General features: G+C 37.7%; 1 protein-coding gene across 1 annotated transcript in view; it reads right to left on the reverse strand.

Moving 5' to 3' along the window:
• Positions 1 to 2,283: 2,283 nt before the first annotated feature.
• Slc17a8 (solute carrier family 17 member 8) overlaps positions 2,284 to 13,047 on the reverse strand; it is a 47,862-nt gene continuing 37,098 nt past the window's right edge. Inside the window, exons 10-12 of the mRNA XM_046419361.2 lie at positions 11,606 to 11,716; positions 5,708 to 5,835; positions 2,284 to 4,008 (exon numbers count right to left, since the gene is read on the reverse strand). Coding sequence (XP_046275317.1) covers positions 3,664 to 4,008; positions 5,708 to 5,835; positions 11,606 to 11,716 — 584 coding nt within the window. The 3' untranslated portion in view covers positions 2,284 to 3,663. The remainder of the gene's footprint in view (positions 4,009 to 5,707; positions 5,836 to 11,605; positions 11,717 to 13,047) is intronic.

Consider the following 13,047-nt stretch of genomic DNA (forward strand, 5'->3'; position numbering starts at 1 on the left):
AAGCTAAAAATTATTCTTCAAGCAACTTTCCAAATACAATGTCTAATACAATAAAGAAAACAAGGCATCGGCCCAGATAAGATTATATGAGCAAGAACCAGCAAAATCAACAGAAAATAGGAACAATTACATGGCTTCCACATATTGGCACTGATCTGAATTTAAAACTTTAGCTTACTAAATACAAGGTCGAAATTTTTACAAAAAAAAACTGTAAATATTTATTTATTTATTTATACTGATGATTGAACCCAGAAGTTCTCTAACACTTAGCTACTCCCCTAGCCCTTTCTAGTTTTTATTTTGAGTAACTCAATAAGTTACTCAGGGCCTTGAAAAATTGCTGAGGCTACTCGTGAATTTGCAATCCTCCTGCCTTAGTCTCCCTGGTTGCTGGGATTATGGGTGTACACCACCAGTCCCACCTTGGAAATACTTTTAAGAAGACTCAGCAGAAATAAAAGAAGAAGCAACAAAAATTCTAAAACTGAAAATGCAATAACTGAAATTAAGAAAGCATTGGATGAATTTTTATCAGATTAGAACTTGCTAGTCAACTTACTTTATATACAAACAGAGATTTGAAAAATTGTGGTATATATGTGTAATAAGAATTGTAATGCAAAAAAAAACAACAAAGTACATGTATAAAGACATGAATTGGCATGAACATACTTTATATAAAAAGATATGAAAAATTGTGCTCTATATGTGTAATAAAAAAAGAACTTGCTAAAGAAAGAAAGAACTAAAAAATAAATCAGAATTACATATAAAAAGGCAAGGCTAGAAAATACAGAGGAGATGGTCAGAGACTCCTAGAGAGTATAGAGGGAATGAAGCAAAAGAAGTATCTTAAGAGATAACAGCTCAATAGAGGTAGAGAGGGGGAAAAAGAGACAATACTGAGAATTATCCAAAGCTGGTGTAAGACATGGATCTACAGATTGAAAGTTAGGCAGAGAGGCGCAGTGGTGCACTCCTGTAATCGCAGCCACTAGGGAGGCTGAGGCAGGAGGATCAGAAGTTTAAAGCAGCCTCAGAAATGATGAGGTGCTAAGCAATTCAGTGAGACCCTGTCTCTAAATAAAATACAAAATAGGGCTGGGATATGGTTTAGTGGTTGAATGCCCCTAAATTCAATCCCTGGTGACCACCCCCCCCCAAAAAAAAAAGAAAGTTTTATTATGTGAACTTGGCAGAGAAAAGAAAGGCGGAAACTGTTCTTTTTAAGTCAAAGATAAACTCTGAGAGTTCTGGCTTATATGAAAGGGTGAGATAAAAACAGAGAAGGAAGAATGGGTCTGTTGGGGTTGGAAGGAGGTAGTATGAAGCAGAAATAGCAGACTCCAATTTTTACTTGTTGAATTTAACATACAAGCAAGAATAACACTGGTTCATTATTTCTTGAATAACTATTATTTTTGTCATGATTTTCATGATCATCCAAAACTTTTATTGTTTGGAAAAGTCAATCAAGACTTTCCTATCTCAAGAATTCAACACTCTCAGGTCTTTCCTTCCTGCTAGAATCTATACTCCACCTCCAAGTGTTGCTCTACAAATGGATGTTTGCAGCAAAATGTACAAAGACAAATGTGGTATTTCTACATATGAAACTAACTTCAAATGATGGAATAAACACAATTTTCTATTATAATCTGTAATATTACATCAAAGCTTATCTTAAAGGTTTTTTGTGTGTGGTATATTTAGTTATTTTGTTTTATTAACACAAAAAAAATAATCCACTGGCTACTATAAATTTTTTACTTAAGAAACAGGACAATTTTCACAATAAACTCTGTGTCTGATGAATGAAAGTGACATAGGATGCTTTCTTTATGACTGAAAAATTCCCCAAAAAGGTTAAAAGATGATATCAATAATGTTTGGTATTTAATGAGAACTTTTATATTCTAAAAGGGGCTTACATGGATTAATTCCTTAAAGAGATTTAAAGATATCTTATAAATTATATACCAATGATATAAAGAATATTATTTAATGGAAATTCTGGCAATTCTTTTTTTTTATCCAAGATTATTCTTGTTTTGTTTTGTTTTTGTTAGTTCTAATATTATTCTTTTTATAAAATACATTATAATTCCACAGATACAACTAGGCAACAGAAATATATATGGGAAAAAATACTTTACTACAATATACTACAAGAAAGTCTATCTTTTTTTCGTGATATTAAACTTTTCTTCCAAAAATAATAAAATTTTCAAAATCAATGAACAGGAAAATAATTTTATTTTTAAATAATCTTTTACATGCCACATTACATTTTTAAATATATGTAGAGAGTACCCACGTTATTGCCTGATGCAATCAAAGATGAGTTTTTCAACACAGGTTTAATTGTCTCAGTTTTTTTCATTGTAGTATTTCCCTGTAGAACTACTGCTATATTGTTGTGGCTTCCCTGCATATCATTCCAAAGAAAGTTATTATGAAAAGTTCCACCATAATTTTGTACAATTTAATTAAACTTCTTAATATAATCACAAGCAGGAAAAGGCTAAAGACATATTTTTTAAAACAGAAGATTCTTTCAAGACAATTTTATCTAATAAAATGCACAAACCTACATCTGAAACTATTAAATGTCTTAAAGATTTGTAATTTGAAACATTATTTAACCACATTCTTGATATTACAAAGGGTTAAAATTTAATAGTCAACCCCTTGTTTATTTCTTTTCAGCCATGCTAACTATTGGATTCCTAGAAATTTGGCTCTCTTGCTTAGCTTTTTTTTTTTTTTCCACTTTACTAATTTGAATCTCTCATATAATTTGTGACCCTGAATATTTTAAAAACCTGTGAATTTATAAAATGGTTGGGTTCTTCAATTAATATAGGACCCTAAGTTTCTTAGAGTCCAGACAGTCATTTAATGTTTGAATTCCCTCTGCCACTCCCATCCCCCACACCTACCCCAAAGAGAATTACCCACAAGACATTTCATTCCATTTCTAATTTTCATTACTAATAATGTCTTCCCTATTCTGAGCTGAAATCTTCTTTCGTACAACTGCCACTCATTTTGGGCTTTGCCAATCTCAGCACTAGCCCTGGCCAGATGACCTTGGGCAAGTTAATGTCTTGTTGCTTTAGTTTCCTTAGTTGTAAAACGGAGATAATAAATGTGTGTTATCAATACATGGAGATTAAATAAAAATGTTTATAAAGCACCTGGCACAACAGAGGGCCTCTAAGAATGGTACCCTGAATTAGAAATAAGAAACCCTCCTCTGCATGGCTGCCATCTGAGATGTGGTAGCAACTATCATTTACTCTCCTCTTGATCAAACACCCCCATTTCCTTCCATGTTTCTTTGAACAAAAAGATATTGTCTTCCTTATTCTTCTAGTCATTCCTTTTCACATAAGTTCAGTTCTTTGAGAAAAGGGTCAACTGCCAATCCAAATATATATGTATTAAACTATTTTATCAACTGAGAACAAACTCTATATTCATGTCATTGCAGAATAATATTTTCTTTTTTACATTGCTATTTAATCTTCTTCCTTTCCCCTCCTACCTCAAGTGTCCCCATATGTGGCCCTCTGGCAAGCTGGGCTCTGAGGAAGGCAATAAGTATGGATACTTTATGGTTCTAAGTGAGGAAAAGACAGAAGCACCTCTCAGATATTAGGATATATCTGAGAAGTTTCCCTCTTCGTTCTGGTAGGACGTCAGTTCTCCCTCCTCGAGGGTCATATCTCTCTGTCCTCTGTGTTCCTTCTTCTGGAATTCACAATTTTGAGTGGTGGCGCCATAAGATATCTTCTTTCTGGGACTCACAAAAGTCTCGTGGTTGAGTTCTGTCTCCTCAGCTAATTCATCTTGGTCAATGATTCCACATTTCTCCTCACAGAGAGACTCTGGGTCAGCCCAATCCTGTTTCTCCCCAGAAGCAAAGATGCCATAGAAGATCACACCACTATAGTGCACCAGTGCAGCGATGAGGAACACATTCTGCCATTCCTCCCGGGTCTAAATGGAACAAAATGCAATTAATGTTTTCACCAAAAACAGAGATTTAGCAGTGTGTTCTGAAGGCCTTCACTGAGACAAAACTACCTGCCAAACCCAAGGCAACACTGTGCTTCTTAGGAGGACATGGTCAGACGCTGCATTAAGACTATAATGAGAGTTGGGGTTGTGGCTCAGTGGAGGAGCACTTGCCTAGCATGTGTGAGGCACTGGGTTCAATTCTCAGCACTGCATATATAAATACATAAAATAAAGGTCCATCACAAACTTTAAAAAAAGACTAGAATGAATGTGATTTTGAATTTAAAAAATACATTTTTAAAATAAATGACATGCAAAAATGCATGCTGCACCATTGCATAGCTCTCCTAAACATACAAATGTGCTTTCCTCTGTCATAGTAGACTAAGCCACACTTGCTTTAGGACCCAACGATTTTAAATATCAGAAATCTCTTTCTGGCTTACTGTTGGGTAAACAATATTTGAGCCATTGAAGTGTTCAACCTTTATGATCAGTAGCTTATTTATAATCATATTTTCTACGTAAAAAGTAGTAAATCAAAAAATAGGAACTTGGGTATAGATCAGCAGTAGAGTGCTTGCCTTGCATGCACAAGGCCCTGGATTTCATATCCAGTCCTGCAAAAGTTGGGAAGGATAGTATTTAAAGTAAGCGGAAAATAATAACTTAGATTGATAGGCGTGTTACCGATCTTATCATCTCATGAACAAAAAGGGGAAACATGGGGCTGGGGCAATAGCTCAGCGGTAGAGTGCTTGCCTAGCACATGTGAGGCCCTGGGTTTGATCCTCAGCACCATATACAAATAAATAAATAGAATAAAGGTGTTTAAAAAAATTCCTTCTTTTAAAAAAAAAGGTGGTGGTGGGGGGGGGACATGGATTCTCTGGCTATCTCCAAATTCCATCTTCCTTTTTTGTCAACAAGCAAGGAAAGTTACCTCACACTTTCTTCTCAAAGAAGACGGAAGAATATCTGAAGTCATATTTGTAATAAGCAATTTGACTAAGAAAATAGGCCAAAACCCCATAGCAGTAAATAATTCCTGATTATAAAAAGTGGATCCTGAAATTTTTTTCCCGATAGAGATACAGAAATCAAGTGGCCTGTGGTTGAACTCTGGATGGGTTGCAGGATCTCTCTGTACCTCCCATGCTAGTGTAAATACACAAAGGCTCAATAAAGACTGAGTGCCACACCCTTGAAGGTTCTTAGGAAGGATCATTAATGTCTTGTTTATTTTGCTTCTGAACAAGGAAGTAGAGCAGCACTAATATTCTTATGCTAGAACACACTAGGCAATAGATGGAAATAACCTATAAAGTTTAATCACTTCAAATTATAAAACAATCTTGGTAACTCATTTATCCTGAGTTGATGGCCTCAATTTCTTCTTTGGGTCTCTCAGTGGTCTCTGTGACCTTCATCCCTGTCCCCTACACCTTTATTTCTTAGTTGAGAAAACATGGAACCAAACAACAATCAGTCCTGGTGGCATCAAGTAATGATATAAGAAATAGGAGGAGGAGGAAAGAAGAGGAAGAAGTGGTTCAGCAACTTCATCAAGGTTAAGGACACATGTATTTACATTTACAGGCTCAGGTAGGGCCTTGAGATCTCAAGTTTTGCAGCACTTCTACTGTAACCCATAACCACGAAGGAGACCATTCATTACCTTGTGCTTGGTCATTGCACCAACAATGAGGGGACAGACCATTCCAGAGAGGGTTCCCACTCCATTTGAGATCCCCATGAGAATGCTGGCATAGCGGGGAGCAATGTCGAGGTGGTTGACGTTAAAACCTACAGTGAAGCCAAAAACCTCAAAATCAGAGTCAAGAACGGGATTTCAGATATCCTTTGAGAAACACTTGTTGTGCCCCAATTCTCATCAATCCACTAGATACCCTCTAGTATATGACTAATGGGCCCTCTACCAAGAGGCCTCAGTTTAGCACTGCCAGGCTGTGTCTGCACAAAACAGTTAAACATGCTACTACTAGCAATGTCTGCTTGGGTTCTGGATGGGGAGAATTGCAGCATGTGTGTCCTGTAGATCTGGAACTCCAAAACATAGTGTTTAGGGAATCCTGAAAAGCCAAAGCCTGCACCACATCTTTTCAGAGTAAACAATCAAATTTGTAGAATCCAACCTTACTCTGTAATATGCCCCCTCCTATCCCCAGACTCACTCCTAAAAGGCCCTGTAGGTAAGTCTGCCTTCATGTCCATGCAGCTTACAGGAAAGGCTGGGTTTTGGTTTTTGTTTTTTAAATAATAAACATTTGCATAAACATTAGCAGAGCCCTCTCTAATTGATAAAAACACTTTCACACACCTACTTGATTTGGAGTCTGTGCATTTCGGATTTGAATTTTATTTCCACCTCATAATCAAGTGCATTTTTACCTTAGTTCTCTCATCACTAAAGATGAGGATCCTCATCAGTAAAGTTGGTGGTCTTGTGATTCACCTCCTAAAGATACTGTGGCCTGAGACTCAAGAGAAACGGGTATTTGGGAGCCCTTAGAAAAGAGCTGAGCTATTGTAACCACCATCACCACTGCTGCTTCCACTGTCATTGCTAAGCATTTCCCTGTCTCTGGGGTCTTCTATCAAAAGTGGTGAAAGTGGTAAAATAGGAGGTAAGATAATATGTTGCCAACACCTCACTGTAGAATTCATTTGTCAGGAGAAAAGAATGAGTAGAAGGAAGGGGAAACCAGTGAAGGAAGGAAAGGCAGAGCTATGAACAAGGCTTGAGGCAGTGGAAATCAACTTTGCCAATACAGCCCAAGGGTGCATTTCAGAGTCAGTCAGACGTCAGCTCTGAGGTGCAACCCGAGTCTAAGGATTTAAACTTCCTGAACCTAAGTTTCCTCATCTATAAATTGGGGGTAGTTATTCCCATACATTTTTGAGTCTTAAATTAAATGCATGAACCTTCTATAACTGATAAAACACTTTCTTTTTTTTTTTATTTTGTGGTTCTTTTTCTTTTTTTCTTTTTTTTTGTTTTTTTTAATTTTTTATTGTTGGTTGTTCAAAACATTACAAATTTCTTGATATATCATATTTCACACTTTGATTCAAGTGGGTTATGAACTCCCATTTTTACCCCGTATACAGATTGCAGAATCACATCAGTTACACATCCATTGATTTACATATTGCCATAGTAGTGTCTGTTGTGTTCTGCTGCCTTTCCTATCCTCTACTATCCCCCCTCCCCTCCCCTCCCCTCTTCTCTCTCTACCCCCTCTACTGTCATTCATTTCTCCCCCTTATATTATTTTTCCCTTTCCCCTCACTTCCTCTTGTATGTACTTTTGTATAACCCTGAGGGTCTCCTTCCATTTCCATGCAATTTCCCTTCTCTCTCCCTTTCCCTCCCACCTCTCATCCCTGTTTAATGTTAATCTTCTTCTCATGCTCTTCGTCCCTACTCTGTTCTTAGTTACTCTCCTTATATCAAAGAAGACATTTGGCATTTGTTTTTTAGGGATTGGCTAGCTTCACTTAGCATAATCTGCTCTAATGCCATCCATTTCCCTGCAAATTCTATGATTTTGTCATTTTTTAATGCAGAGTAATACTCCATTGTGTATAAATGCCACATTTTTTTATCCATTCGTCTATTGAAGGGCATCTAGGTTGGTTCCACAGTCTTGCTATTGTGAATTGTGCTGCTATGAACATCGATGTAGCAGTGTCCCTGTAGCATGCACTTTTTAGGTCTTTAGGGAATAGACCGAGAAGGGGAATAGCTGGGTTAAATGGTGGCTCCATTCCCAGCTTTCCAAGAAATCTCCATACTGCTTTCCAAATTGGCCACACCAATTTGCAGTCCCACCAGCAATGTACAAGTGTACCCTTTTCCCCACATCCTCGCCAGCACTTGTTGCTGTTTGACTTCATAATGGCTGCCAATCTAACTGGAGTGAGATGGTATCTTAGGGTGGTTTTGATTTGCATTTCTCTGACTGCTAGAGATGGTGAGCATTTTTTCATGTACTTGTTGATTGATTGTATGTCCTCCTCTGAGAAGTGTCTGTTCAGGTCCTTGGCCCATTTGTTGATTGGGTTATTTGTTATCTTATTGTCTAATTTTTTGAGTTCTTTGTATACTCTGGATATTAGGGCTCTATCTGAAGTGTGAGGAGTAAAGATTTGTTCCCAGGATGTAGGCTCCCTATTTACCTCTCTTATTGTTTCTTTTGCTGAGAAAAAACTTTTTAGTTTGAGTAAGTCCCATTTGTTGATTCTAGTTATTAACTTTTGTGCTATGGGTGTCCTATTGAGGAATTTGGAGCCCGACCCCACAGTATGTAGATCGTAGCCAACTTTTTCTTCTATCAGACGGCGTGTCTCTGATTTGATATCAAGCTCCTTGATCCATTTTGAATTCACTTTTGTGCATGGCGAGAGAAAGGGATTCAGTTTCATTTTGTTGCATATGGATTTCCAGTTTTCCCAGCACCATTTGTTGAAGATGCTATCCTTCCTCCATTGCATGCTTTTAGCCCCTTGATAAAACACTTTCATATGTTTGAATGCATGTTGAATACCTGCTACCCAGAGGTGAGAGCCAACACCTATACTCTTGATAGGTTGTTAGCCATCTGTCTTATTTACCACTACCTCCCCTGCACTAGAAAAGCATCTGGCATAGAGTAGCCACTCCCTAAGTATTTGTTTAATTAATAACTAATTTCAGTTACTGAAATTATAGCAAGGGGTTGTAATTTTGTTTATTCATATCTTTGTTTCCCTTGTTTGTTTGTTTTTTAATTCTCTTTCTGTACAAAGAACCTGGAAATAAGATTTAAAACAAACATTTTTTTTTCCTAATCTTGCATATTGTTTGGCTGCTTTTTTCCTACCTCCATTCATGGAACATTTTTGAGAAAACCATTTCTGTAATAAACATACCTTCTCTTTCAGATCAAAGTGCCAGCAAGTCAGAATATAAAACAGCTGCAAGATTAATTAATCTTACAGTTCATTTGAATGCGATAAATACTTTATTAGAAAAGAACCCAGAGATAAAAAGCAATTAATGATTGTCTAGTATTATATTCTGATACAAAGCCTAGGCATCTGTGTTCAGCTAAAGATAATGTGACAATATCTCAGTTTCTTGATGATTGCTCCACAATCCTAGTGTTCTGGGTGTGGGGGCAATCATCAAGAAACTGAGATATTGATAGATTTTTGTAGCAAATGAGAAATTGGGAGCGTCTGTATTTTCTACACAGAACATCTCCCAAAGTGGCCGTCACTCGGGCTTAGCATCTTTCTAGCCTCACCTATTAAGATTGTCTTGTGTATAATCAGCTCCCGAATTGTGCCAGTCTTCCCCAGAATCCTTATCTATTCCTTGCAAATTTTGCAGACAGCAGATCCTTAGGAACTATCACCCTCATGGATACAGTCACTCCCACAGTGTCATTGTTGAGTCAGATAGACCTTTATTTTAAGTTAAGCTACTCAACATATTTAGGTAAATTAAATTACCTTTCTGAGCTTCAATATCCTCACCAGTAAAATGGACATAGCAATTCCCTTATCATAAGGTTGTGATGGGGATTAAATGAGAGCTCGTGCTTTAAAAGTGGCAAGCATGCCATAATCCCAGCAACTAGGGAGACTGAGGAAGGAGGATTGCAAGTTCAAGGCCAGCCTCAGCAATTTAGCAAGGCCCTAGGCAACTTAATGAGAACTTGTCTCAAAATAAAAAGGGCTGGGGATGTGGCTCTGTGATTAAGCATCCCCGGGTTCAGTACCTAGCACCCCCTCCCCCAACAAAACAAAAAGAAGAAGGAGGAAAGAAAAAGTGGCAAGCATGAAGTGTTTTTTAAAAAAATGGCAGCAGCTGTGATTGGGGGGCGTTGGGTTTCTCACCTTCTGATTGTGACTTAATTGGCAATCCAAAGGAAAGGAAGTAATATGAACCTGAACGTTTCAATATCTCTGAAGACAGGATATGAATCTCTTTTACATCACAGAGTTATCAAGGGAAGGTGTCCCTCAACATCCTACTGGAAGAAAGTCATGACTGCTCTATCCTGGCTACTCAGAGGATGCTATCAGCATCACTGCGGCTTGTTGGAAATACAGACCTCAGGCCCCACTCTGGACCTACCAAATCAGCATCTGAATTCTGCAAGATCTTAGGGTAGTTTCTAAAGTTTGGTAAGCAAGGGTTAGTGTGCATAATAATATAGCAATAGCAACAGTGAATACTTAAAATTTTGTTCTGCCCCTGATGCTGTGCTAAGGGCTTCAAATACCTTATTTCCACTTGAATGTTAACTTTCTGAGGACAGAATGTTTGATTTGTTCACTGTATCACTCCACTGCTGAGAGCAGTGCCTACCTAGTAGAAAGTGTGGGGGAATGCATCAAAGATCTCCATCCATCCTCCCAAAAATCCCATGAAGTTGTGGTTGTCTCTCTCCAATCTCTGGATGAGAACTTAAATAATTTAGCAAATTTTTCTTTTAAAGTGATAAGTAGTTAAGGATGGTCTCACACCCAGGTCCAAACCCAAATTCCTAGATACAAACTACTTTGAAAGTAGACATTTCTTCCCAATTTATTCATTAGCTCTATTTACATTTCATAGATATCTCAAGCCCCTATTTTAGAGTAGTTTAGACCAAAAGTTCCATCTTTTTTTGTTCTAGCACATTACCACTCTATTTGATATTAAAGATAGGCTGAGATAATGAGAAAAATATAGACAGATGACAGGTATAACTAACTGTGTTTCTGTCCTTTTTTCACCAACCATATGGCATTAGAAAAGTTCCCAGTTTTTCTGAGTTTTTGTTAAATATCAGTAAAATAATGAAAAATCAGTAAAATATTGATACCACTACTTGCTTCACAATGCTGTGAGATAGATGCAATTATATGAAATTTTTGGTACAATTTTTATTGCGATATTTAAAAATTAGACAAACAACTAAATTTTGCTTTCCCATCCAGTTTTGCACGGGGAGCTTCTGAAGTCTATTAGATATGACATGGTTGCACACTGGCTTCTCACTTACAGTAGATTGATTTCTGCCCCTGTAAAATGGGGATCCTAATAGCACTGATACCCCTAGGGTAGTTGTGGGAATGATAGGGCTTAATACACATGAAGAGTTTTGAATATGCTTCATCAAGGTCAGCTCATATCATCATTACTATTCCTACCTGCTCCACCTGTCCTGAAAGTCCCCTTCCCTCCCCAGACTTCCATTTAGAAAATGGAGCCTTCATTTTCTAAAATCTAAGGAAGCTTCCTTAAAAAAAAAAAAAAAAAGTAGGTCTCTGCTTGTGCCTCAAGGAAGTCACCTGCATTTGTGACTTTTTCCAGGGCAGAGTAAGTAGGGACAACCCCAGCTTAAATAGATGTCTAAGTCCATCCCAGTCATCTTATAATGTCTCCCATTAGACAGACTCTCTAGGCAGTGAAGTGGCCCTGTTCCTCAGAGTGGCCTGGCTACTGAAGGAGGGGGCTACAATGGCCTGTCTTTCCTTCCTCCTAAGACAAGATTCAGACACACTAAGGATACTTTACCTGAAATGGCAAAGCCACTAAATCCTACAGCAAGCACCAGAAAGGAGATAGCCACCCCTTTGGTGTGGGAAAAGCCAACCACCAGGAGCAAGGTTGCCTCCATGCCAAAACCTGCAAATGGAAACAGTGGGGGGGGGGAGTGTCATTTTCATGTCAGCTAGAGGTTATTAATTTATCAAATAAGAATGAATCCATATTTCCATGGGCCTAGGTTTTGCTCCATACGTTCTAGCACAATGCTATTACCCAGATGGGATAGTCTGTGAACTTGATAACATTATCTTGGTGCACATTGAACACCAAATGGTTCCAGTGATGTTCCTGGGATGCAGAATGTTATTAGTCACTTCATGAGTAGTTGTACATACTCTTTCTAAATACTAAAACTCTTCTACATGCTTTTACTGATTCTTTGTTTGACTACATAGGTTATGGCCTCCCACATAAAAATAACATGACAAAATGGACATAGTGCTGTACATTTGTGATCACGGTTGTTCAGGTGGCTAAGGCAGGAGGACTATGAATTCAAGGCCAGCCCAGGCAATTTAGCAAGATCCTGTCTCAAAATATTTTTTTTTAAATAGGGGGAGGAGTGTACCTCAGGGATAGAGTGCTTGCCTAGCAAGTGTGAAGCCCTGAGTTCAATCCCCAATAGCACAAAAAAATAAAATTAAAATCACACAACAATATTAATATTTATTGCCAGAAATGGCCAGAAAGCTGTAGTAGATAAATATCTGAAATAAAAATCAGGGCCTGACTGCTTGTAACAGAGAAAGCAAAATTCTTCACCAAATCTTAGATATTTGCATAAAAACACAGCAGGACAAAAGTACTTTCTGTTCCTTTCATTCAAAATAAGTGAGTCCAGCACAATAAAAATGGATGAGAAAATTATGAAGAAATTTCTTCTCATAAAAAAAAAGTCAGCCCACAGCAGACAAATAAATACCATTTGCAGTATGTGAAGTGCCCTGGAAACGGGGAGACAATCAGCGATGCTTCATTCTGGAGACTGCTGATGCTAGACATCTCCACACCACTGACCTACAGTTACATCAAAGGCAACATACCCAAACCACGTCTCAGTTCCCCTACTTTTTTACTCCTATGAAAAATGAAGCAACCACCACCAATAGGTTCTTTGTTTTCCTTCTCTAAATTAATCTACTAATATTCGTGTTTAGGACCCAGATTATAAAAGTCAGATGAGATTGGCATTCAGTTCCACCTCAGAATCACTGATTGTGTAATCCTGGACAAGTTACTTCACCTCTTCAATTCCTCACTGGAAAAAAAAATGGAGATAATAATATAACCTTGTAGCATACTGGGAGACGAAATGCAATTGCATATGTGAGGTGGATGGGCACTGTTCAACAAATGGATACCAAAAGCCCAATGCAGAAACTTGAGAATCATCTTGAATTTCTCTTCTT

The sequence above is a fragment of the Marmota monax genome, unplaced genomic scaffold (genome assembly GCF_021218885.2).
Source record: "Marmota monax isolate L192 unplaced genomic scaffold, Marmota_monax_Labrador192_F-V1.1 WCK01_AAM20220418_F8-fsc00036, whole genome shotgun sequence".
Lineage (NCBI taxonomy): Eukaryota > Metazoa > Chordata > Mammalia > Rodentia > Sciuridae > Marmota > Marmota monax.